Source organism: Onychostoma macrolepis, chromosome 11, assembly GCF_012432095.1.
Source record: "Onychostoma macrolepis isolate SWU-2019 chromosome 11, ASM1243209v1, whole genome shotgun sequence".
NCBI classification, from domain to species: Eukaryota; Metazoa; Chordata; class Actinopteri; order Cypriniformes; family Cyprinidae; genus Onychostoma; species Onychostoma macrolepis.
In genome coordinates, this window is record NC_081165.1 from 573,369 (window position 1) to 600,640 (window position 27,272).

Sequence of the window (27,272 nt, forward strand, 5' to 3'; positions counted from 1 at the left end):
GTTTGACTGCGAATCATATTTTAGAGCATAGGCTGGACCCTAAAAACCCTTTTTCCCAAATCCCAAGTTTTCTGCATAAATCTGCAGAATTCTGAATGATAAAATGTGCTTTTCAAATACGCATTATCAAATTAGATTTCAACATTTTTTGAAGACAATGTGAATGGTGCATGGCTGTGCTAAACACCACCATGATGTGGTAGTGGGTGGTTGTCAGGGCGTAAGGTGTTTATGAGTGTTTGTTTGTGTACTACAGAGTACTATACTTTTACTAGTAGCTGATACTAATTTAAAAAAGAACACACAAAGGGTAGTGCATATTAAATCAAGCCTCTAGCAACACACTTAATTAACAAAATCTACTTTGATGGTCAGATATGGGCACTTTTTAACTACATTGTTGCCTGCTTGTCTCAATGGTCTCTGTCTGAACCTCACTCAGGCAGCCTCATTTCATCTCTGAGAAATGAAGACTCAATACAATTCTAAGTGTATGAGCAATAGCCATTATCATAACTCACTTCACCTCTCCGGGGTCTGCTGAAAAGTGCCGTGGGCTTGAGGGATTTGTAAATCTTGCGCTAAGTAAATGGCGTCAGCTCCTCTCCACTCCAACACCTTTTTGATTTATGCGAGTTTGACTCTATTTCATTCTGTAGAAGACCCCAACTCAAATATTACTCTATGGTGTTGGGTTATTATAAATGAAAAGGAGTAAAAACTCCTTCTCTATTGATCTGGCAAGCAGTCCCTCTAAAATCGAGCCGGCCGCTAATTTGACCCAGATAGCAGCGTCTTGGGACAAGAGAGGAAATAAAAATGGAAATGAAGAACGTAAAAGAAAGGGAAAAGGGAGGAACAAGAAAAAAAGAGAAAGGAATTTGGGAAAGGAGGGAATGGGGCGGCTCTGATGATATTCGAGATGGGACGCCATGCCATTTTCAAAAACTGCACTCTGGAATGTTTGGGAACAAAATGAACAATAATGACTTCGTTTCTTTGTACTGTTTTGTCGCCTCACAACCCCCTATGGACTAGAGAATCGGGAATCTCAGCCTGTTATAAATTTCACACCCCGCAGAGTGAGCTCGATGGAAAGTCAAGAGAAATGAGTCTAAAATACACCTCCACCTCTTAAACAGTTTTAGTGCATTAGTATTTTCAAATGGTGGGCCCCAAGGTCGGTGTCTACCGCTGCGGCCCCCTGCTGACGACCTAAAATACAGTCTTTATTCACAGTCACACTCACTGCGCTTCTGCAAACATGGATCTGAGGCTCTAGCGAAAGAGAGATTACAGGATATTATCCATGAGCTATGGGTTTACAGACATGATAACAACATCCCCACATGCCAGTTTGTTTTCCAAGAACAGGCTGCACAAATCTGAAATGCTTATTGCTTAAAAACAAGAAAAATTCAAAATGTAGTCTATTTTATATATATATATATATATATATATATATATATATATATATATATATATATATATATATATATATATATATAGATTTTGTGGTATAGATGACCAACAAACACGATAATGTCTTCCAATGAATATTCAGTTTATACATTTCATAACTCACTTTATGAATGTTCAGTGTGATGCAAATGTCATTTAATGCTGTCTTTAAAGACACATATTTTATCATCTGTTGGGTTTATTGCAAGATATTTTGGTAAAGATTATCAGTAAAACACAAAAAGCACACACAACCCCTCACCAATATTATTTCCCATTTAATATTTAGTTTAACAGAAACACTTTAGGGAACACATACTGTATTCACTATTAACTAAACATTTTTCTCTCAATAAACTCCTAATTTGCTGCTTATTGATAGAAAGTAAGGTCGCTGTTGTAGTACAGTAGTTATGTTTAGGTACTGGTTAGAGTTAAGGGATCTAGAATATGGTCATGCAGAATAAGACAGCATATAAGTACAGCTAATATGCTAGTAATATGCATATTAATAAGCAACTAGTTAATAATAGTGTTCCCTAATCTAAACTGTTACCTGTTTAACCAGGAAATGTGTCACATTGTGGAAGTTAAAAATGTTGTTTCGTGCTGTCTTTAAAGTAAAAGAGGGATATTGTATAAATTTTTGGGAGATATTGTGGTATAGGTGACCAATAAAACGCATAAAGCAAACACAACCCCTCACTCACCAAAAAATATCCAGTTTAACTTGGAAATATGTCACATTACAGAAGTTAAGTGTGTTGCGAATGCTATTTGAGTTTTACGTATAAGACAAATAAGACAAATACCTTATCATTGGTAGGAATTATTGTGAGATATTGTGATATGGATGACCATTACACATATTCCTCACCAGTTTCTGATCACTCCCTTTGACGTACGTCTCCTCATATGACTCATCGTTTCTGGTCCAGCTGTAGGAAATGTGGTAGCTGATGATGGGCGGATCGTAGGTGATCTCCGGACGGGACCATCGAACGACAAGCGCCGTCTTGTTCATGTGCTGGACGTTCATGTTGATCGGGGCACTACTGCATGCTGCGTGAAAGACAGAAAGAACGAAAATCTGCGTTTACCTCTTTGCCACCACTCTAACCTTGAGCTCCATTAGTGCCCTTAGATCCCACAGCCACTAGATGGCTCTGTTAGACCATTGACTACATCTACTCGGCTTTCACGTGTCCTGAATTGTGTCATGCCCTCTGTAAACACCAGCAGCATCCAAGTTGCTGTTAATCTCCCCAGCAGAAGGTGTTTAATCACCGAGCGTGCCACAGTTTTTGGCGGCTGACAGTGTGCGTAGGGGTGAGCTTCTATTCGTAGAGAAATCTGACAGAAGAAGCCCTAAATTTTCTTTAGGTTTGGTCTTCCTAAAATGCATGCAACATAGACAAATGCACACTTCCACACACACACAAACACACAAAACACTCCCTCCCACAGCCACAGGGGAGCCATTACATCCAAAACAATGCTAATTAAACTAATTCTACCATCACTCCTCACGCCGAAACCTCTATTAGCTCTAATCATGAGAGAAGTAATAGTGACTACAGCCGTAATCATACTGCATAAAGAATACAGGGATGCCTGCCCTGACTTTCACACAGATGGCATGCATTCGTGATTACAGAACACAAACGTGACTGTGACCTTTGAGGATGGAAGCTTGTCCTTTAAATAAGACCTCGTAGACAGTTCAACAGCCTCCTCTGGTAAGAGTTTATGGGGGAATTATGTTCAGAATCTCATGAACATCCCAATTTGCATACTATTCGTTCTAGATGATATTCGAGATTAAATGCAGTGGGTTTCAAATCATGGTACATAGAATATAAGATGCTAAAATATGCAGGCAGTACTATTAATACTGCCCGCAACTCCTTGCGCAATGAAAGATGAGTTTAAGATGCTCTCTTTTCATGTTTTTAAAAGTCAGGAATGCTGCTACATTACTTTTTAATGTACGAATCTAAAAGCTAAGCAATAATGAATTGTAAATGTAAATGCAAACGGTGTGTAACAAGTGAGTTTGTCCCAAAACCTGTGTTTTATTTCTTACTCAAAATATGCACTTTCCCATCACCAGCAAAGTAGCACTTTTAGCGTATATCATAAGTATTGATTGGGATGCAGGAACAGTAATATATGGGACCCTTAAAGACTGTTCACACCAATAGGAATATTTGGCACAAAATTTGGTCTGATTTTGCATGTAATTAATGGGCTGAAAATCAAAATCATGCTCTGACAGTAGGTGGTGCTTACAGAAAACATGAAATACAAATACTTTAATGTAGAGTTAGTATACAAAGTGCTGTGCTACTTCTTGTTTCTGAAACCTGACTGTCATGATAAATCTTGTTTTCAAACTATTCACAAAAACGCAACTCTTATTGGTTGGTCAGTTTTCTTCGCAATGCAATCTTCACAGTTGTTATTCTTTTTCGACTGTGAAACAATGGGCAAAAAAAAATAAAATCACATCACTCACACTATACACAAACCCTAATGCACATATGAAAATCATAGTATACTTTGCGATTCACTAGCAAGGAATTTAACATTTAACATGTGAATTTAACGTGGACATGGACTTATCCCACATAATACAATGCTTAAATAATACATTTTATATTATGTTCAACGGAATTCCAAGAAATCATCAGAAGAAAAGCCTGATCGTAACATCTTCTCCGTCCACGTATCTGTGCAGCACATCCCTACTCTCTCGTCCCACTCAGAAACACAGTCGCAGAGGTTACTGCGCGGAAGTGCAGGTCTCTTATGAGATGCACAGAGAAACGTTTAATAAAAAGGCCATCTCTGGCCCTCCGGCTTGTTGACCATGGAGAGTGAGATTAATGGAGGGATGTAGCAGGAAAGGAGAGAAGGTGAGAGCAGAAGTCAAATTAGAGAGAGAGAAAGTGCAAACACTCCGTTAACCTTGAGCGGCTGTTTCAAAAAAGATCAGTTTAAAGGAACAGTTCACATGAAAAAGCATATTCTACCACTGGATGGAAAAAGCTTTTTCAAAAGATACAGGTTTTGAACAACATAAGATTGAAAATAACTCAGTTGTATCTCAAAGCAAGTGTGTGCATTAGCCACACAAGAACAGGCCTCATTAGCACACTTTAGCTTGAAATATTGAATGTTTAAAAAAAATTCAATTGACGCATTTCCCATCTGGACACACTCGCAGGTGGAAATGTGTGCTGCGTCAAAGTCTGTACTATATTCTGATAAAACTGATTCGGCTGTTTTGCCTACTGTGAGGGAGAGTTCAGCTATGATCTAGCGCGTCTTTTGTATTAATCGAAGCTGACAAAAAGTTCAGCTCCAGCCTGCAGGCACCATTGATATGCTTCTGTTTTCAGCTTCTATCACACTATTACTCCACCCTTTCATCCTTTTTTCTTTATTCTATCCTTTCTGTTCCCTTTTTATTCTTCGACGACGGCGCACAGCGTCCACAATCAATTTTGCACGGAGCTGAAATTAAACGTATAACCAGGGAGCGATAAGAGAAGCGTTTCTCTCTTCATATTACGGTGTTTCAGAATATTTCCAAGCACCCAAATTAATTCTATTTCTGATCCGGAATGTGCTGGAATTTAAACAGCTGTTTAGGAGGATTGGTGAAGTTTCGGTAATCCAAATCACCTGCAGTTTTTTGGATCTGCGTTAACAAGCTGGTCAGACAGAAAGAGTTCAATAGAGAGTGCAGGTGCTCAGCTCTCAGTGCTGAGAGCTCTTCTTCAGCTACTGGTAGTTTTGGGCCTGAGGACTTTTAATTTGTCCAAGAGTGGATATGCATAATATTACAGAAGAACTGTGGCATTTTTGGTTATATGCATATAATGCAAGTTATAAAAGTTGTTTCCACAACAAAATGACTGGTATGTCGATATGTGGTGGAAATGTCAAATATTTTTAGAATAAATTGTCAATTACTGTCTTGCTAAGGTTAATTTATTAGCTATTGTAGCATTTTAGCTTACTAAAACCAATCTGCCAAAACGACAGGTTGTGGAATGTGCCACTATGTGATGTAATAGTGTGACTAAAGACCGCCTCCACAGAAGATGATCAATGCCTGCTTCTACATCACTGCCCGTTTAGCCCGCCCATCGATTTGCACACGTAGTGTAAATAACAAGATAGTCAAACGCAGGTCTGCGAGAAACCAAACAATAAAGATTGCCTTCCTTCTGATCCCAGCATTAGGAAAGAGTGGAGGAACTTTATTTTTAATGAAGATCCAGACGCGTCAGTAAGAACTTGGTCCTTTTTTCACTTAATTTTACAACGGATTCCTTTAGAAATAAGGCACAATTCAATTCAGATTTTCAGAAAGATTGAAACTAAAAGACAATGCTATGGTGAATATATCGGATCCGACAGTAATGTTGCAACACACAAGTGTGAGTAACTTTTTTATTATGTGATCATTATTGCTTTGTCTGTTATTACAGATCGTTTGATATGTACTGGATATTTAACCTAAATCACATCAGTGTCCATCGTTGAAGGACATAGGCTGTCAAACATACACAACTGTTAGCCAATCACAGCAATCTGCCACGCCTATTCAAACAGAGTGTTCTGATGAGGGGGATCAAAACAGGACAGAAAAATACCTATTATTTCTAAATTATAATGTTTTTGATGTAATAAACATTATACATGGACCTCAGAGAACAGTACAAAATAATAAAAAAGGCAGTTCATGACCCCTTTAATTACATGATATTTTTTATACATTTTACATAATTACAAAAGTACATAAATACATATAATTAGTAGCTCCCTTGGTAAATACGAGCAAATAAGGCTGTGAAAATAAATCGACATTGTTTGTCCTCTTGATCTTTCATTCAGAACATTCACCAAAATCTAAATTCATTTAAGCAAAACAACTGAGAGTAGGGGAAAATCACAGTTTATTTTTTTATTTTTTTCTCCAATACACGTTGGCAACAATTACTGAATTAATTAGTGCCAAAAATGTCAGGTTGTTGTGGAAATAACAACTGAGGGACAGTTAAAATAGTTGTTTATTTCACTCTCATGCTTATTATTAGGCTATATATTATTATTTTTTATTATTTCTCTTTACCCTGACCAGGGCGACGAGGAGGGTGTGGTCTTTCTTCCTGTCATTTGTGTACTGTGATCTGTGTTTGAGCTGTGGGGAATGAGGCATTGTACTTGGACCATGGATCACCAGGCAAGATTTTATGAACATGTGAGCAAACTGTAAATGAGAGGTGCTACCGCAGTACAATTCCAGTGCCAATCAATATCTGTTAAAGCCCTCTAGATATTATGTTCGATATAGCAGAGGGAAAGAGTGTGTAGGATGAGTGTTTTTGTGTATATGGGGTAAACAACCTTTGCCTGTATTGAAAGGTAGTGTGTGTGTGCATTTTGTTTGTCAATTTGTGTGGATAAAATGTTCCCATGAGGAAAACGGCCTTCATAAAGGGATGTAAAAATATCAGTAAGGATGCTTGTTAGATATTGTGATATGGATGACCATTACATATTCCTCACCAGTTTCTGATCACTCCCTTTGACGTCGTCTCCTCATATGACTCATCGTTTCTGGTCCAGCTGTAGGAAATGTGGTAGCTGATGATGGGCGGATCGTAGGTGATCTCCGGACGGGACCATCGAACGACAAGCGCCGTCTTGTTCATGTGCTGGACGTTCATGTTGATCGGGCACTACTGCATGCTGCGTGAAAGACAGAAAGAACGAAAATCTGCGTTTACCTCTTTGCCACCACTCTAACCTTGAGCTCCATTAGTGCCCTTAGATCCCACAGCCACTAGATGGCTCTGTTAGACCATTGACTACATCTACTCGGCTTTCACGTGTCCTGAATTGTGTCATGCCCTCTGTAAACACCAGCAGCATCCAAGTTGCTGTTAATCTCCCCAGCAGAAGGTGTTTAATCACCGAGCGTGCCACAGTTTTTGGCGGCTGACAGTGTGCGTAGGGGTGAGCTTCTATTCGTAGAGAAATCTGACAGAAGAAGCCCTAAATTTTCTTTAGGTTTGGTCTTCCTAAAATGCATGCAACATAGACAAATGCACACTTCCACACACACACAAACACACAAAACACTCCCTCCCACAGCCACAGGGGAGCCATTACATCCAAAACAATGCTAATTAAACTAATTCTACCATCACTCCTCACGCCGAAACCTCTATTAGCTCTAATCATGAGAGAAGTAATAGTGACTACAGCCGTAATCATACTGCATAAAGAATACAGGGATGCCTGCCCTGACTTTCACACAGATGGCATGCATTCGTGATTACAGAACACAAACGTGACTGTGACCTTTGAGGATGGAAGCTTGTCCTTTAAATAAGACCTCGTGAACAGTTCAACAGCCTCCTCTGGTAAGAGTTTATGGGGAATTATGTTCAGAATCTCATGAACATCCCAATTTGCATACTATTCGTTCTAGATGATATTCGAGATTAAATGCAGTGGGTTTCAAATCATGGTACATAGAATATAAGATGCTAAAATATGCAGGCAGTACTATTAATACTGCCCGCAACTCCTTGCGCAATGAAAGATGAGTTTAAGATGCTCTCTTTTCATGTTTTTAAAAGTCAGGAATGCTGCTACATTACTTTTTAATGTACGAATCTAAAAGCTAAGCAATAATGAATTGTAAATGTAAATGCAAACGGTGTGTAACAAGTGAGTTTGTCCCAAAACCTGTGTTTTATTTCTTACTCAAAATATGCACTTTCCCATCACCAGCAAAGTAGCACTTTTAGCGTATATCATAAGTATTGATTGGGATGCAGGAACAGTAATATATGGGACCCTTAAAGACTGTTCACACCAATAGGAATATTTGGCACAAAATTTGGTCTGATTTTGCATGTAATTAATGGGCTGAAAATCAAAATCATGCTCTGACAGTAGGTGGTGCTTACAGAAAACATGAAATACAAATACTTTAATGTAGAGTTAGTATACAAAGTGCTGTGCTACTTCTTGTTTCTGAAACCTGACTGTCATGATAAATCTTGTTTTCAAACTATTCACAAAAACGCAACTCTTATTGGTTGGTCAGTTTTCTTCGCAATGCAATCTTCACAGTTGTTATTCTTTTTCGACTGTGAAACAATGGGCAAAAAAAAATAAAATCACATCACTCACACTATACACAAACCCTAATGCACATATGAAAATCATAGTATACTTTGCGATTCACTAGCAAGGAATTTAACATTTAACATGTGAATTTAACGTGGACATGGACTTATCCCACATAATACAATGCTTAAATAATACATTTTATATTATGTTCAACGGAATTCCAAGAAATCATCAGAAGAAAAGCCTGATCGTAACATCTTCTCCGTCCACGTATCTGTGCAGCACATCCCTACTCTCTCGTCCCACTCAGAAACACAGTCGCAGAGGTTACTGCGCGGAAGTGCAGGTCTCTTATGAGATGCACAGAGAAACGTTTAATAAAAAGGCCATCTCTGGCCCTCCGGCTTGTTGACCATGGAGAGTGAGATTAATGGAGGGATGTAGCAGGAAAGGAGAGAAGGTGAGAGCAGAAGTCAAATTAGAGAGAGAGAAAGTGCAAACACTCCGTTAACCTTGAGCGGCTGTTTCAAAAAAGATCAGTTTAAAGGAACAGTTCACATGAAAAAGCATATTCTACCACTGGATGGAAAAAAGCTTTTTTTTCAAAAAGATACAGGTTTTGAACAACATAAGATTGAAAATAACTCAGTTGTATCTCAAAGCAAGTGTGTGCATTAGCCACACAAGAACAGGCCTCATTGCGCACACTTTAGCTTGAAATATTGAATGTTTAAAAAAAAAAAATTCAATTGACGCATTTCCCATCTGGACACACTCGCAGGTGGAAATGTGTGCTGCGTCAAAGTCTGTACTATATTCTGATAAAACTGATTCGGCTGTTTTGCCTACTGTGAGGGAGAGTTCAGCTATGATCTAGCGCGTCTTTTGTATTAATCGAAGCTGACAAAAAGTTCAGCTCCAGCCTGCAGGCACCATTGATATGCTTCTGTTTTCAGCTTCTATCACACTATTACTCCACCCTTTCATCCTTTTTTCTTTATTCTATCCTTTCTGTTCCCTTTTTATTCTTCGACGACGGCGCTGGCGTCCACAATCAATTTTGCACGGAGCTGAAATTAAACGTATAACCAGGGAGCGATAAGAGAAGCGTTTCTCTCTTCATATTACGGTGTTTCAGAATATTTCCAAGCACCCAAATTAATTCTATTTCTGATCCGGAATGTGCTGGAATTTAAACAGCTGTTTAGGAGGATTGGTGAAGTTTCGGTAATCCAAATCACCTGCAGTTTTTTGGATCTGCGTTAACAAGCTGGTCAGACAGAAAGAGTTCAATAGAGTGCAGGTGCTCAGCTCTCAGTGCTGAGAGCTCTTCTTCAGCTACTGGTAGTTTTGGGCCTGAGGACTTTTAATTTGTCCAAGAGTGGATATGCATAATATTACAGAAGAACTGTGGCATTTTTGGTTATATGCATATAATGCAAGTTATAAAAAAAGTTGTTTCCACAACAAAATGACTGGTATGTCGATATGTGGTGGAAATGTCAAATATTTTTAGAATAAATTGTCAATTACTGTCTTGCTAAGGTTAATTTATTAGCTATTGTAGCATTTTAGCTTACTAAAACCAATCTGCCAAAACGACAGGTTGTGGAATGTGCCACTATGTGATGTAATAGTGTGACTAAAGACCGCCTCCACAGAAGATGATCAATGCCTGCTTCTACATCACTGCCCGTTTAGCCCCGCCCATCGATTTGCACACGTAGTGTAAATAACAAGATAGTCAAACGCAGGTCTGCGCAGAAACCAAACAATAAAGATTGCCTTCCTTCTGATCCCAGCATTAGGAAAGAGTGGAGGAACTTTATTTTTAATGAAGATCCAGACGCGTCAGTAAGAACTTGGTCCTTTTTTCACTTAATTTTACAACGGATTCCTTTAGAAATAAGGCACAATTCAATTCAGATTTTCAGAAAGATTGAAACTAAAAGACAATGCTATGGTGAATATATCGGATCCGACAGTAATGTTGCAACACACAAGTGTGAGTAACTTTTTTATTATGTGATCATTATTGCTTTGTCTGTTATTACAGATCGTTTGATATGTACTGGATATTTAACCTAAATCACATCAGTGTCCATCGTTGAAGGACATAGGCTGTCAAACATACACAACTGTTAGCCAATCACAGCAATCTGCCACGCCTATTCAAACAGAGTGTTCTGATGAGGGGGATCAAAACAGGACAGAAAAATACCTATTATTTCTAAATTATAATGTTTTTGATGTAATAAACATTATACATGGACCTCAGAGAACAGTACAAAATAATAAAAAAGGCAGTTCATGACCCCTTTAATTACATGATATTTTTATACATTTTACATAATTACAAAAGTACATAAATACATATAATTAGTAGCTCCTTGGTAAATACGAGCAAATAAGGCTGTGAAAATAAATCGACATTGTTTGTCCTCTTGATCTTTCATTCAGAACATTCACCAAAATCTAAATTCATTTAAGCAAAACAACTGAGAGTAGGGGAAAATCACAGTTTATTTTTTTATTTTTTTCTCCAATACACGTTGGCAACAATTACTGAATTAATTAGTGCCAAAAATGTCAGGTTGTTGTGGAAATAACAACTGAGGGACAGTTAAAATAGTTGTTTATTTCACTCTCATGCTTATTATTAGGCTATATATTATTATTTTTTATTATTTCTCTTTACCCTGACCAGGGCGACGAGGAGGGTGTGGTCTTTCTTCCTGTCATTTGTGTACTGTGATCTGTGTTTGAGCTGTGGGGAATGAGGCATTGTACTTGGACCATGGATCACCAGGCAAGATTTTATGAACATGTGAGCAAACTGTAAATGAGAGGTGCTACCGCAGTACAATTCCAGTGCCAATCAATATCTGTTAAAGCCCTCTAGATATTATGTTCGATATAGCAGAGGGAAAGAGTGTGTAGGATGAGTGTTTTTGTGTATATGGGGTAAACAACCTTTGCCTGTATTGAAAGGTAGTGTGTGTGTGCATTTTTGTTTGTCAATTTGTGTGGATAAAATGTTCCCATGAGGAAAACGGCCTTCATAAAGGGATGTAAAAATATCAGTAAGGATGCTTGTTAGTTTGTTAGGCTTAAATCCCTGTCACATGACCCACGTCAGGGCTTCAGTGCTCCTCTTAACACAAGCGTCAAGTGCCGCTGTGATCTCCACGCGGAAAAAATTTTTTGTGACGTTGCTAGGCAGCAAGAAAGCGGGAAATTTACAGGAGGAACATTTCTGGCGTTTGTGAATGTCACGATATGTCTTGCAGGGTGGGATATCAAAATGTAGGTTTCCAATAGCAGTCAAAAATTCAATACCTTACGTAACTATTAAACAGTTTGGTGACAGATGAAATGAAACTAGGGCTGCCAATATATTTAACTTTATTTATATAATTCAATATAAATAAAAATGTGTAATATATTAAAGCATTTAGGGCCAGATTTACTAACAGCTTGCGCAAGCTTAAACCATCTTTTGGCATTAAAATAGTACTGTCAGGATTCACTAAAGACACACAGTTAAGAATTAATGCTGAAAAGGCATGGACACAGTTAATTTTGCGCCTTACTTAATTGAATATACATTTGAAGGAGTTTCCCTTTCAGACGCAAAATTTATGGGAGGACACTAATTACTAACATTTTTGCTAGTCAAATTACTGGTATTTGCGCCATTATTTAACGCCCCAAAAAACATGTCTTAAAGCAGTTTGTGCTGCTCTTGGTAGATTGCACTGGCCGTCATTATGGAAATGATCTGGCTGCATCTGTGTTCTTTAATGTGCGCAGTGTCAGTAAATCACATGCAGAATTTCCCCTCCCATCGGCGCTTTTATGGAATTGCGCTCTAACGCTAATTTGCCCTGTTTAGTAAATCTGGCCCGTAGGAGGGAAAAAAACAAAATAATGTGTAATAATGTGTTCGTGTAATATACAAAATGTACACACTACCGTTTGGGGTCAGAAATTTTTCTGTCTCTTAGTCTCTTATGCTCACCAAGGCTATATTGCCATTAATTACACAAAAAAACAGAAGCCAAATGAAGGTCCCCATCACGATATAAAATCAAATGTGTGTATATATATATATATATATATATGAATGCTTGAACCATTCGTGTCCAAATAACCTCAACAAGGACCAAAGCAGCTGTCTTTTGGACACCAGCAGATCTGTGGCGTATAGACAGAGGTGAGAAAAACAGCATGTCCTTGAAAAGCTGCAGTCCTGTGCATTTCCTGCGAGTGCGGCTGCCACATGGAGCAGAGAAATGAGCGAGAAAATAGGCAAGTAAAGACCGAGCGTCTAATGACACAATAGCAGAGGACGGCACCATATGCCACCTACTCACTCTCATTACACACACGCACTCACAGACACTGACACACATGCGCTTGCTCTTGCATTATGCGATGCATTATGAGTAAGCACTAACGAGGGAAATCTGAATCTATTTGAATCTAAATTTGTATTCAAAACATTCTAGAGCTTATGAATACAGGGTACGTGATTCTCAGCCATAATGTACAAACATCTGGCTTGATAGAAGCTGCCAGCCAATCAGCTGTCAGCAGAGCCCGCCCACCTTTAGAAGCCTCAGTACCGTATGGGTTCCCTAGGCTGTCAGTCAAGTCAGGCAGCCAAGCGTCTTTGACGGCGGATTTGAAGACCTCTCGGTTGTCCAGACTCTGGAGTGGGCGGAAGTTGTTACGCAGGTATTCCACGGATTTAACATGATCCTGCTGTTCTGTGGTGAAGATGGAGTAGAACGCTTCCAGCTGAGAGAGAAAGAGAGAGAGAGAGAGTTCAGTATGTTTTTATATCTGTCTCTTATTTTTCAGTAAGTCATCTCCCAAGATGCCCGGAGTCTCTTTTCCCCTCCTTCCAAACTAGTGACTCAGAGAAATGTTATTTTTTGCTCACAGGCTGATCAAAGACTGAAAACATGACCGGCCGTCTGTCTTATTTTCGCCTCTGCTATGCCTCACTAACCTTCTGCCTCCATCCCTTTCCAGCTTTCTAAAAACACTGAATGTTCAGCCGAACTCACACACTGTCCTCTTTACATTATCCCCAATCCTGTGGAATATGAAGTCATTTTATGGATCACTTCAAACTAAGACACAGAGTAAGAGGAAGCACAAGCTATGTGTGTGGGAAAACAGTACTTTGAAGGCATAAAAAAAATAAAATAAATAAAATAAATAAATAAATGACATATATACATATACATATTTATACATATAAATTCACTTCACTCTTTTTTTACTCCTTTTTCTGGACTGCTCCTAACTAACTGCTGCTTCTGTCCAGGATGATACTGTAATATATTCAAAATAACACAAAGTTTATGTCACACATTATTTGTCAAATTCATAACAACATTGCTGCAGTCTTCACTGACAATGAAATGTGCTGTAAATGCATCATCAGTGTTACATTTAGCAGCAAACTGCATTACTGACACTGTGGCACTTCTAGGACATTTATAACTCAGAATGGACTACATCAGCTCAGATCTTGCATCAGATGACCACACCAGAGAACACACTGTCCCTGGATTTGCCAAACTTGGCACACTTCATAGCATAGAATTTTTTAAATATTCAAGAGCTTCGTTTGAGAACACTACCAAGACTTTTGCATTCGTGTCTTTACAATATTACTCAAAGACAGCTGTTCTGTTTTTGTTTTGTAACCTTTTTAGTTATTGATAATATGTTATTAATTATATAAAAAGTCACAATTATATAATATAGTATGCATATAATAAAATTATTGTTATTTGTTTTAAATTTTTTGTTTTGTTTTTGACATTACTGTATATATATTTTTTTTTCTTTGTTTTTTTATTTTAGCACTGACTGTTAACTTATTTTCATTAACCTTGATTTTTTTTTTGCTTTGTTTTACTTTTGTTAGTGAAGCTAGTATTAGTATTTTGTGATATTGAAATTTATTACAAGAATTATGAAATTTTACTGGCATAAAATTGATATTATAAAACCAGCAAAAATAACTATATCATATATATATATATATATATATATATATATAGAATAATTATTATTTTTTCTCTCCAGGGTATGGTTATAGCCTAACTTAATGTTAGTGTAATCTGTTAACAATTAACGCACATCATAAAGCCATCTTTTTAGACAAGTAAATGGGTGTCAGGTCATGAAATATTTTTAATATGACGGAAACTGCATTTAACGTGATCACAATTTAATAAAAACATTGTAAGTTAGGCCTATTAATTGTAATGATTTAATTTCCCGGTGATTCAAATAACGAATAAATTATATAGAGAAATTGAGCAAAGAACAGTATCAACGGAGCTTTTTGAAACCCCGAATAAGTTAAACGATTGCGTTGCAAAATGATTAACTCTTTTGAAGCACTCCAATCGAATCACATTTTGCGAATCATTTGATTCAGAACGGGACTTCAAAGCGCATTTCGCGAATCATTTTATAAAATATAAAAATAATTCAGCAGAAGCAGAGATGCATAGACCGGGGTGGGGTGGTGGTGGTGGTGGTGGTGGTGGTTGGGGTTGTCCTCCCATCCCCCGGCAAATTGCATATACATATATATATATATATACACACACACACGCCTATAACTTCTAGTAGCCAAAAAAAACCCACCAAATAAACCAACAGCTTCAGGCTGTCTACACTGGATGTGACAAAGCGACCGTTGCAAATAATTTTGTGTCAGTACTAAGGGTGTGCGATATTGACAAAAAAAAAAAAAATCTCAGTATTTTCTGGGATTTTATCGATAAAGATAATTAGACAATATTTTGCTGAGTGCATTATTGTGCTGACTCCTATAGTTTTTGATATTCTTCATATTCTGTGTGGTGGTCAGTTCACAGCAGTGATAGAAATGAATCTTTTCCAATATGTTTAAATTGATTTGATTTGAACCTTTTATGGGCATTTTTACCTTTATAAAGCCATTTTTTCTAAAAGACTGAACTAGAAGAGTTCAGATGCAAAAGCCTCTAAGTGCCATCTGAAATTTTCTTCTAAAATTAGCATTTTTTTCTCAGGCTCCTATATTTATGTTCAGTTATTTCACTTTAATGACAATGAACAGAACCTATTAATTTCCATTAAATTTAAATAACTGAACCCACACACGAGAGCCTGAGAAAAATGCTAATTTTGGAAGAAAATTTCAGATGGCACTTAGAGGCTTTTGCATCTGAACTCTTCATATATATATATATATATATATATATATATATATGCAAAATGATATTTATCTATATATATATATATCGATAAATATCAAAAATCTATATATGGCCTATATTGTATATTATATACTGTGTATATATATAATATTTTGGTCATATCGCCAACCCCTAATGGAAACCTTCAAGAGCATTGTCAAATCCTACATTCCAGCATAAATACACCACAAAGTCTAATTTGTGACATCATTTCCTGTGCTTTTGGGGTCTGCTGCATCAATATGGCGCTCTCGAATAATCTCCTAATCACAATCCTCATCTATTAATCCCTTGTATGCCAAAACCGGGCTTGTAAACAGCTTATTGGGAGTGGGCACCGGCTACAAAAGCACGCATCTTATTGTGTACAATTCTTAGCGCAGTAGTAATCCGGCACAGATTTGTGTGTGTGTGTGTGTGTTTATGCAATGACTGTGCATCATGGGTAAGAAGGTTAAGTAATCCCTGGTGGGAAATCACAGCAATAGGGCCGTTCTGGGTCACACATTTGTGCGTGTGTGTGCGTCACTGCTTAAAAGACATGTTGGAGTCCGATGGTTGAGTAATCCCTTATGGCTAACTACAGCAACAGGGCATTCTTGGGGCAAACTGCAAGACGTGTGTGTGATGTCCACCTATGCTCCAGATGTTGCAAATGCAGTAGACTGGCTGAGCATCGATCGGCTCTTAAAGCGCCCCAGAGCTCCGTCTGTCAGTCTCCGTGACCTACTTCCCGCTTTGATGAAGAACAAAGGAGCAAGAAAAATGGGGAGTGAAGGACAACTGTCTTCCTCCATAGACTCACTTATATCTGCCTCAGCAGTGTTTCCTTTTAAACAAAATCACCCAGAGACGAAAGGGAACAAAAGAACTTTAAGAGGTGTCAAATGAGAGCAGAAAGCTTCTGTGGGCAGCGTTTATGGACTGTGTCTTCCTGTAGAAAGCTCGCTGAGCTGTGACCGTTACATGTATCACTTCCTGCAGTTTTGATCTGCTCACACTTCTGACAAAATCTGAGCTATTATTGCACATTTTTCAGTGATTATACACAATAAGTCAACTATACTGTATGTAAAGTCGTGTAAATGCCTTCATACCTTGTCAAAAATTCAAAATTTTTGCTCATTAGCCCTATTTGACTTTGAATGCAAATTGCTTTTTCAACATTATGCCATTGTATTCAATGTGCGCAAATCAAAGTTTTGACGTCATCATTTCGAGAGTTTTCTCACTTTGTCGGTTTTCCGATTTGCATTCAAACCCCTAAAATGGGCTTTTAAATGAGCCAAATCTACTGTATGTCAATCTGTCTCGAAATTTAAATAAAGGAAAAGTGTAGTGTTATGACTGTTTCTTTTGGTAGTTCTTTTTGTTGTATTGTACTGCTCTGTTTATTTCTCTTTGGTTTGTTCTCTCATAGGTTGCATGATGCTGTGGTGTTGGCACATAATTGGTCGCTCTATTAAGGTGGAGTCTTTTAACAACGCCGCTTGCCAGCAGTCGGGGACCTCATTGTTGGTGAGAACACGAACGGGTTCGGAGCTCCTGGATTCCTCCTCCGGCCGGCAGCCAAACTAATGTCTAACATGTTGTTGTGACTAAAACTTAGTTCTCATCTTTGTCAATGTTAGGGCATACTTTGTGAAACAGAGCGTAGGGGTGTCCTGCTCTTTTCTTTTGTGAATCTGTTTGGGCTTTGTTTTTGGTTAGGAAGTTAGGTAAGCCGGCTGTATTTTATTTTACAATTTGACAACATATTAGCCTGGAATAATTTCTGGTTCAAATGTCCTCTGTCTATGGGTTTCTTAGTGGTGCATTTGCTTAAGATGTGTACTTGTGTTCATTGATGGCTAGATGGAAGAGACCACTGGGGTATTTTGTAAAGTAACTAACTTTTAATTCAAAATGGCATGATACTAATGGCGGCACACTTAAAAACAGAGCAAGATATAACAAAGTTGTCGAAGATATTGAAGACAAGAATGCTAATGGAAGTTCTTTCATGGCAGCTCTTTTAGCAGGATAATGGATATGACAATGTTACTTTATTTGGTATGGAATAGATCTGCTACACTGCTGCTGCTGCTGCTGTTAGTTATTGCTGTTGCTGTAGATCCAGGCTCTTCAGCTCGACTCCTGGAGGGTCAGAGTCCTGCAGAGTTTAGTTCCAACCCTAATTAAACACACCTGACCAAGCTAATCAAAGTATTCAGGACTATTTAAAAATGATGAACAGGTGTGCTAGATCAGGGCTGGAAGTAAACTATGCAGATCACTGGCCCTCCAGGACCGGAATTGACCAGCCCTGCTGTAGATTATTGCTGCTGCAAAGCAAGTACAGGAACTGGCTAATGCCAATACATACGCAGATACGGTGCTGTGTGTATTTAAGACATCCTGCTGATACACAAATAGCATATAAAATAACCCGTAGCAGATCTATACAGGTGGAGCTGGGGAAGGTGGAGGGTTTCTAAGAGGAATGCTCTAGTGAACGCAAATGATCTAGTGAATGCTAACCAGACATTTAAATGTAAACCAGTAAGCTCATTGGCTGCATATGCAACATGAACCAATCAGCTTGTGCCAAGCAATTTAACTCTGTGAACATCATCAGTTAGTGGTAAGGACCCATCAGTCTGCGCCATCTTGAGTTTCATGATAGAACTTGGCACTAATGCTACTAAAAAAAACTTACTAAAACTAAAAAAATACAAAATAGTCAACATTGCTAATTGTCTAGCCAATTGTTGAAAGACTAGTCATTAATATACATTGTGACAAACAAACTCTCGTGACAACAATACTGAATGACCTTGTACGCATGCCTACAATATGGCACACTGAGCCCTATTCAATATAAACAAGCAAAGCAGAATTCGGAGAACCATTTTTAACGAATGATTTACGCTGAAATTTGATATTTCAGCCCATTGCAATCTCGTTGTTTTGAGTCAAATTAAATATGCGTTGTCTGTCTATTTCTGGTTAAAATATGATTTTTATAGTTACAAAGTCTTACACCATATGGTTACAAACCTTGAAAAGACTCTGAAATAACATGGAATCTTACATGGCCGGATGAGGTTTATACAGATATCCTTTGATCTTTTATACGTTAGAGCAAAGCCTCTGTTTGCCGTTTCTCTTTTAACACTCGGTGAGATCAGAAGTCACAGAGAGGCCAGAGATGGATCTGTTTCTGATGGAGAACAACCTTCATAAACAGACACTGTGTTTCCTATAAACTTCAGCCCTTACTTATCACGTCCTTCTGAGTCTAACAGTGCTGGTTGTGAGAGCCCACCTCACAGTATCACGCTGAGGATTTCTGCTCTGAAACCAGTCCTCTTTCCTCTATACTTTGGTGGAAGCACACCTGGCCTTCACATAGCTCTTCATGCAGCCTGTTAGCATGTAGATGCCCCATTTTTGGTGGTTGGTTTTGTTATATTACAGTGTAAAAGCTCAGCTGGAGAGTTTTCCTTATCAATCAGCGCTCAGGAGTATTTCTGAGAGGGAGGACAGGATGCATGTGCGCAAGCGGTGCTGGGTGACGCATACTAATGGAGAGGCATGAGTCAGTGTGGCGAAAGTCTGAAGTCTTGTAGGGTTCAGTAATTAAAACAATAATGGGTATTGCACACATTGCTCTTTTCTTTTATTTCTCATGCTGTTTAGCAGTTGTCCCAAAGCCCAGGTGTTTTTTATGCGCTCTGTCTAATAAATCTCAAACAGTTTTAACTCCTCAGACTTCTCAACTAGGTCAGCAGCTCTGTATTATGGGAACTGCGACTTTGAGCTTTGCTTTGAGTAAAGATGCATAATAAAATCTTTTTTGGTATAATTCAGCTGTTTTCAAAGACCCAAATAGCATGAATAACTTCAATAAACCTTCATATGTGTAGTATAGACTTACCTGTTTGTAGGAGAGGAACACGGGCCGACTGAAGACGATCCACTCCACCACTTTACTGCAGGGCGGCGTGGTCAAAGAGCCGATGTAACGGTAATAGCTCCCAATGGAGGACGGCAACAAGTCTCTGAGCACGAAGGGCTCTAGAAATGTCTCTTTTTCTGGAACAACAAAAAAGAACAAAAATACATTGAGAACAAGCATTTTATCTAATTAGTAGTATTTGACAAAGATACTATTTCTGATGCATATATTGTTATCCTAGTAAAAAAGTAATATATTTAAAATACATTTATTTCATACTAAGTATAGTTCAAATCTATTAACATATTTCCTGACATATCACTTGAGATTTATTGATATATAAATTATAATTACATTTTATTCGGAGAACTACTTGTGCACATTATCTTTGAATAATGTCGGTCTTTAAATTCAAGATATTTAAAGTGTACCCAAAGCATACTAGCAACAGTTCCACTTTAGCACAATCAAATATACTTCAGTATATCTTTAGTTGGACTTCAGTATAACTTACACACAAATAAAGTACAATAAGTTCAAAATTAATGGTTCCAAATGACCAGACTTTAAGTATACCTGTTTAGATTACTAAAAGTACAATTTCAGGGTATTTTATCAAGTACATAATTATGTAAATGTATTTGTAGTATACTTAGCATAAAATAAATGTATTTCAAATACATTTTATCATATTTATTTTTCACAAGGTGTAGTTTTTATTTTATTTTGGGTTCTTCTTAACAGTTCTATTAACAAGTCTTTTAGCATTTGAGAAATCAAATATATTTGCAATTGAAAAATAAATTCATTCATTTTAGAATTGGTTGTACTGCACCTGTTGTGCTGTAAGGTTTGGATTTGTTTAAAATAATTTGCTCATAAAAGTAATTCTTTCTGCAATCAGCCCACAGTAGTCATACTATGTTCCTCATTCACTAAAAAGAAGTGCTGCATGGTATGGCTTCACCAAAAATAACTGACTCACAGGAGTCATTCTTTCGGGAATCTACACTAGTCTCACTATACTGTATGTTTCTGATTCACTAAAAATAAACGAACTCATAAGATTCAATTGTTTGAGTCAACGCCCACGACACCCTATCATCATGACTGTGCCTTTAGCATGCAAACACTCATATTTACTTTAGAAAGTATGAAACTCTGATTATGCAGCTTGCTTGTTTGATTATGAAAACTTTTTTTTTTCTTTTGTACACAGCAAAATGGAGCAGCTGTAACTTTGAGATTAATCTCTGTATTGTCCTAGAATTGTTTTTCTCCACTGTTGTTAGTCCAAAAAGGGACACAGACCAAACTAGATGTTCAAGCTGTGGATGAGTTGTGCGTTTAGCATTTTAAAGCCACTCAATCCTTGAGAGGACACAATCTGCAGATTTCTACCCATAATCCTCCTCTGATTGAAACGCTTATCAGTTCCATCCAACAATGCCTGCCCAACATATGGCTGGCCTGGCGACATGATAAAACGAGAACCGCTGAATTACACAGCTTTCCACTTGAGTATTTCTTGTTCTGATTTTCAAATGCACAAACATTTTGCTTGAAATCAAGATAAACAGATGGAGAAAGTCGATTGGTTTGATGTGCAACGATGATGACGCACAAAGAATAAAGTATATTGCCAGTCGGCTGACCCATATTCCAAACCTAACACTAGAAATCCTGTTCAAAGGAGCTTAGCATGCAAACGGCATCTGATTTGGAAATATCTTTGCAGGAATTCGTAACATTTGATCATAGTACAGCCTGAGCCCAAAAATGCACTGTTGACACTGTCTGTCCCACCATTAGACCATTTGTGCCATTCCATGTCTTTCAAATGCATTGCCAATGAGAGCAGTGATGGTCTGGCCAATGAAGACTTCAAAACACCCCTGGAAGACTGAATTAATGGACTTGTAATACATTCTGTAGAGAAACCGAGAGCTCATTTCAGTGTTTTGATTTATGCACCCCTGAGAAGAGGCGTTGGTTGAATGAACAATACTCAACGACTGGTGTGGCGCGCAATGGGACGAACATGAACTTGCAACACTCAACACCACTACCAATCACAGCAGGGTTTAGAGATACTGTGATCCAATAGCAGTCTCATTATCACTCGTTGAGAGAGAGAGAGAGCAAAATAAACAGAAGCTCACGCTCATTTATATGCGCCTAGATGGCTAGTGTGTAAATGGGAAGGCTAACATGCCTTGTGTTGTGTGTATATTGAAGTTAAGGTTGAATGAATGGTAATCCCCTGAAGGTTGGATTGGGAATGTAGAACTAGAGAGAGAGAAGCTTTCGCCGTGCCTCAGTGGCATGGTAATGGATGCCACAGAGCGCTTTTCTGTCACACGCACACACAGCCACGGGGCAAACACTCCAGTCACACATCCGTGTCTGGACCCAGCATGCCACCGACTCTCTCCGCCACACGCAGTCCCACCGCTGAAACGTCCGTCACGAGGTTACATCAGCTGCTGCGCACTAGGAGAATGTGCATAGCCAGTACAGTAGGGAGGAAATTTTTATATTTTTGGATACTTCAATTTCTGATGGATAAAATCAAATCCCATCCTTGTTTCTAATTAAAGTTATAGTTCATCCAAAAATGAAAATTCTGTCATTAATTACTCACCCTCATGTCATTCCAAACCCGTAAGATCTTTTTTCATCTTCGAAACACAAATGAAAATATTTTTGAAGAAATCCAAGACCTTTCTGTCCCTGCATAGAAAGCAATTGAACTGACATGTGTCCATGATGTCCATATGACAGCAGGGGTTCATTAATTTTATGACGCTAATAGTTTTTGTGCGCAAAGAAAACAAAAATAACGACTTAATTCAACAATTTCTTCTCTTTTGTGTCAGTCCTTGATGAACGTCAAAGACTGACAGGAAAGAGATGAAATTGTCGAATAAAGTCGTTATTTTTGTTTTATTTGCATGCAAAAAGTATTCTTAAAAAGTATCTTAATTTGTGTTCCAAAGATGAACATAGATCTTATTGGTCTGGAAAGACACGAGGGTGAATAATTAATGACAATTTTCATTATGAGGTGAACTATCTCTTTAAATATCCTGTTTGAGACTGAAATACATTAGAATATAGAAGTAAAATGGTTTGCAAATGCTGTTTCATATTGACTTTAAATGAGTACTTCACCCAAAAAACAAAGTTCTCTCATTATTTACTAACCCTCATGCCATCTTAAATGTATATTGAATTCCTTCTTCAATTGAACAATCAAAAAATATTTTAGAAAAATATTCCATTTCTTTTAGTCGCAAGTGAACAGAAGCCCATAATGTATTTTGTCACTCAAAAAAGAACATACAGCCATCATGATGGTAGTCCATACAATCCGAATGGATAAATCAATCTCTTCAGAAGTGAAACAATAGGTGTAAGTTAGAAAAACTACTTATAGTAAAAAAAAAAAAATAATAATAATAAAAATAATAAAAATATCAAACCATAAACTTTTGGGCAAATGTGCAAATGCAAGGCGTAAACATAAGTGCATTGTAAAGCTTGTGCAAAAAATGATGCACAAGTGCAGAGGGCTGCAAATTTATAATACACACACTTCACATCAGTTTATGTCAAGCATAAACTTGCATGATTGCACATATGACAGTTGGCTGAAAGTGATGGTTAAAATATTAAAATATTTTTATTACACATACATGCCTATTTGCTTCAGAAGACACTGAATTATCCACTGGGGTCATAGGGATTAATGTCACAATGGCTGTGCGTGCTTTTTGGAACATAACCTCTTTGGCACCCATTCACTGCATTATATGCACTCATAGAGTTGGATTATTTTTCTAAAAAATGTTGCTCATTTTAAGAAAGAAAGTCACACATCTGGGATGGAGAGAGTAAATGATGAGAGAATGAAATTTTTTAGGTAAACCTTCAAACAAAGCTTTAGCTAAAAGTTGCCATATTCCACACTTTTGTAGAATTTTTAAGTGCACACTGTTAGTCAAGATTTCTTGCACCAAAAACAACATCATTTAGTTTTATATGTAATTCTTTTTACATGAACATCATGTAATTCACAACAGCGTTCATCTGGGCAGGCCGAGTTCTTGCATAGTAAAGAGGCATTAATGTGAATGTAAATTATGTTAAAGAAATTACATTATCTTGGTAAATAATCCAATAATTAGGTCAATAAGAGTGGCAGTGGTGCCTGTGTTTGAGCAACTCACTAATGGGTGAACGTGACATGAGCCACGCTGATATGGTTTAGAACGTGTCATCGCTTTTCCTATATCATAAACGTGAACATTTTGATCAAGCTACTTCGTTTCCATAAATAGCCTGAGTAGACTGGAGAGGGAGCTCAATCTACAATGCACTTCATCATACTGTGAAAAAGCAAGGAATTTCCTGCTATCCATTATATGTCCCCTTTTAATAGCTTCAATAACTCTGAAACTACTGTCGTGAGCGAACCCGACCCCAGCCAAGCAGCTCTATACGGACCTCATTTGTCCCCACCACTGACGTTAAAATGAAGCATGCACTTCATAAGAGATTCATTAAAACCTGCTCATTTTAATGTCAGACGAAGGAACAAAAGCTTACATGCTTGAATTAAGGATTCGCAAGTGACATGTTCCCAGAGGGCCTCGACCCGAACTCTATTGTAATCTGAAGGAAACGCAAATGCATTGCTGTTCACACTGGGCTGTTCTTACAGAGTGCACAGTCTTGTAACATGCGACTGGGTGTTTGCATGGCACGTCGGCTTCTAACATGTACGGTAGTTAAATATTTACCGTAGGAGCCTAATGGATGATCGCTTAACAAGACAGCTCTTCTCTTCCACCAGCCGAGAGCTTTAAATACAGCGTGTAAAATTTTTCCTTGTGCTTTTCAACACGGATGCACGCCTCTTAAGCACCAACACTAGCCGAACACTGCTCAAAATCTAGCCGGATTGGGGAGAAACAGGTTTAAGAATTCACATACGTCCGCATGCCTGTCATTTGAGTTGCAAATCGTTTGGTTCAGCTTCCTGCGTGCAGTGTACATATTCGGCAGGAGATCAGCAGGTTGAAATTATAGACGTCTGAGCACTGACAGCGGAGACACGGCTCTGAATATGTGCAGACCCCCTGCTCCTATCTGTCTGGGATAAGAAGAGAGAACGCAGCTCTGTCCCACCTCCCGCCGAGAACACACACACATACACCTCCATTCCACCCCCTACTCTAACCCTACTGAGAAAACAAGATCAACACGCTCCAGCAAACAGGCCGCAATAGTCTGACTGGTGTGGACAGAGTGAATTAAAAGGATGAATAAATGCCTTTCTGTCTGCTCTCCTTGCGTAGTTTATTGTATGAATCAAGGGGTCAAGGCTTGGCTGTACAGTAGATACTGTAACTAGACCAATATGGGACAAAAAGTACCTCAATTGACCCTTCGCAAAGACCCACCCCCCTTAGTTGCTATGTCCGACAAGCCATGCCGCTCTCACGCCACATGTTCTCAAGCAGTGAAAAATATATTGTGGAGAGAAGAGGAAACTGACAATGCGCCGACAGACAAGACAGAACAGGTTACTTTGATATGATACTTATGAAAGAAATTTTTTTGAGAAATTCAAACATTAAATACTGTGTTGTGGCTCTTTAATGCATCATAACAGATCGCTGTAGCATCTCAGTTCAAGCGGCACGTGAACGATCATCTTTTCATATTTACTTAAAGCATGAAATAAATGTGAATGAACATTAGAAGGTATTTTATTTCAACCATGAAAAGATGTCAATACACACCGTTTTTCAAGTTTAAGTCCACCAAAGTTAATCTACTATCCTGTCTGGTTTGTTTGTCGGACAAAATGGCAGATTTTGCATTATGATTGGTCAGATTGCCTGTCAATCAAGCTGTCAAAAGTAGCCGCATTTTCTGATATAAAGTGACAGGCAAAAAAAAATCCTGTGAACTTACAATGAAGGAGGGAACAGAGTAGGATTGGGGACTGAATTTTTTGCTTGCAATGAAATTCGATTTTAGTTATTTTTCCTAAATGTTTATTCCTATTAAGTACCAAAATAATTGTCAAGGATTTGAATATTAAACAGAATATTTTAACATAACATATCTTACAATTCCCATCCTTAGAGCTGAGACACCCAATTATCATAAAGACTTGGGAATGGGCTCTTTTATCCATACAAAACACCCTAGCAACCGCATAGCCATGTCCTGGCAACAGCTGAGCACCATAGTGGTGACTTTTGATGACTCACAATGTTTTTTTTTAATCAAAAAATGTAAAAATTGAGTAAATCAGCCTCATCACATTCTGGAGACTCCCATCACTGTCATCAGATAGTGTCATAATCTTTGTCATCTGGCGGCAGGTGGAGGCAAAACTATTTTCAGTCTTGGTAAAATCCCTTTTGAGTGGGCGACGTTTAAAGCGAGTGCCATTATTACACTGCATTAGAGCTGATCTCTTTGTCAGAATGGCACTGCGATGCTTTTAGTACCATGGCCGTCCGGATTACACCATGACTTCGTCATTCTTTCTCTCTCGCTCACTTTCTACGACTGTCTCAGTGGGCAGCACAAATCGCAGGCCGGTAATTACCATCAAAGCCTCGGCGTGCCTTTAAACTTCGCACGGACACATAGAGAGATGTTCCTGAGATGACTGAAAAGCAGGCAGAACAAGAGTATACTAACTAAGAAACCCTTAAAGACGTCAATTTGCTCTGTCTGAATCACAGACAGACCTCGCTGTTTCATCTCAATATTCCGGAATATACTGTTCAGTTCATGCTGGGAGCAGCTGGTGGTGCCTTCATCATTTCAGAGCTTCTAATGTCTGGAAGTGGACAGAAGCAACATTGAGGAAATTGTAGATGACTTTAAGAGGGTCAGCTTACGTAAGGTAATTTTCAGAGTACTGTCATCTTGTGAAATCGAAATGATCTTTTGCTGCCCCTAGACGCAGTTAGCCAATATTTAAAATCTTTAAAGGGGAAGTGCATTGTTAAATATTAAAATACTTTATAAGTATAGAGTTATACTATAAGTAGCTCATTCTAATTATGTCTTAAATTGTCTAAATTACAATAATGCTGTCAATGTACCATTCAACACTGATCCTACCAGAATGTGATTAAACAGCCCATCCCTGTGAAAAAGTATTATGATGGACCAATGCTAGCTTTTGGTACTTTTTTATGTTTGTGTATCAGCTTGTGATTCCTCTAACACCACTTCTGTTCATCCATTTGGTGCCTAAGTATCTACCCTTACATCTGTCATCAGACAACAGAGATTGCCAAACAAAAACAAGAGCACTAAATTACACACATTCCCGTCAAAGCCAGAGACAAAATTACAGCGAGCAGATGATGTGTATGCATGCTTATATGACAAGAATATAT

The 27,272-nt window shown here is 38.1% G+C and overlaps 1 protein-coding gene across 4 annotated transcripts in view; it reads right to left on the reverse strand.

Annotated features, from left to right (window-relative positions):
- The window catches only part of ptprga (protein tyrosine phosphatase receptor type Ga), a 251,466-nt gene that overhangs the window by 42,516 nt on the left and 181,678 nt on the right, over positions 1-27,272 (reverse strand). For 3 of the 4 annotated variants that reach the window (XM_058790918.1, XM_058790915.1, XM_058790917.1), the window contains exons 7-9: positions 19,816-19,973; positions 13,233-13,425; positions 2,339-2,523 (exon numbers count right to left, since the gene is read on the reverse strand). In XM_058790918.1, the coding sequence (XP_058646901.1) occupies positions 2,339-2,523; positions 13,233-13,425; positions 19,816-19,973 (536 nt within the window). The remainder of the gene's footprint in view (positions 1-2,338; positions 2,524-13,232; positions 13,426-19,815; positions 19,974-27,272) is intronic. The other variant, XM_058790916.1, reaches the window with a different exon arrangement.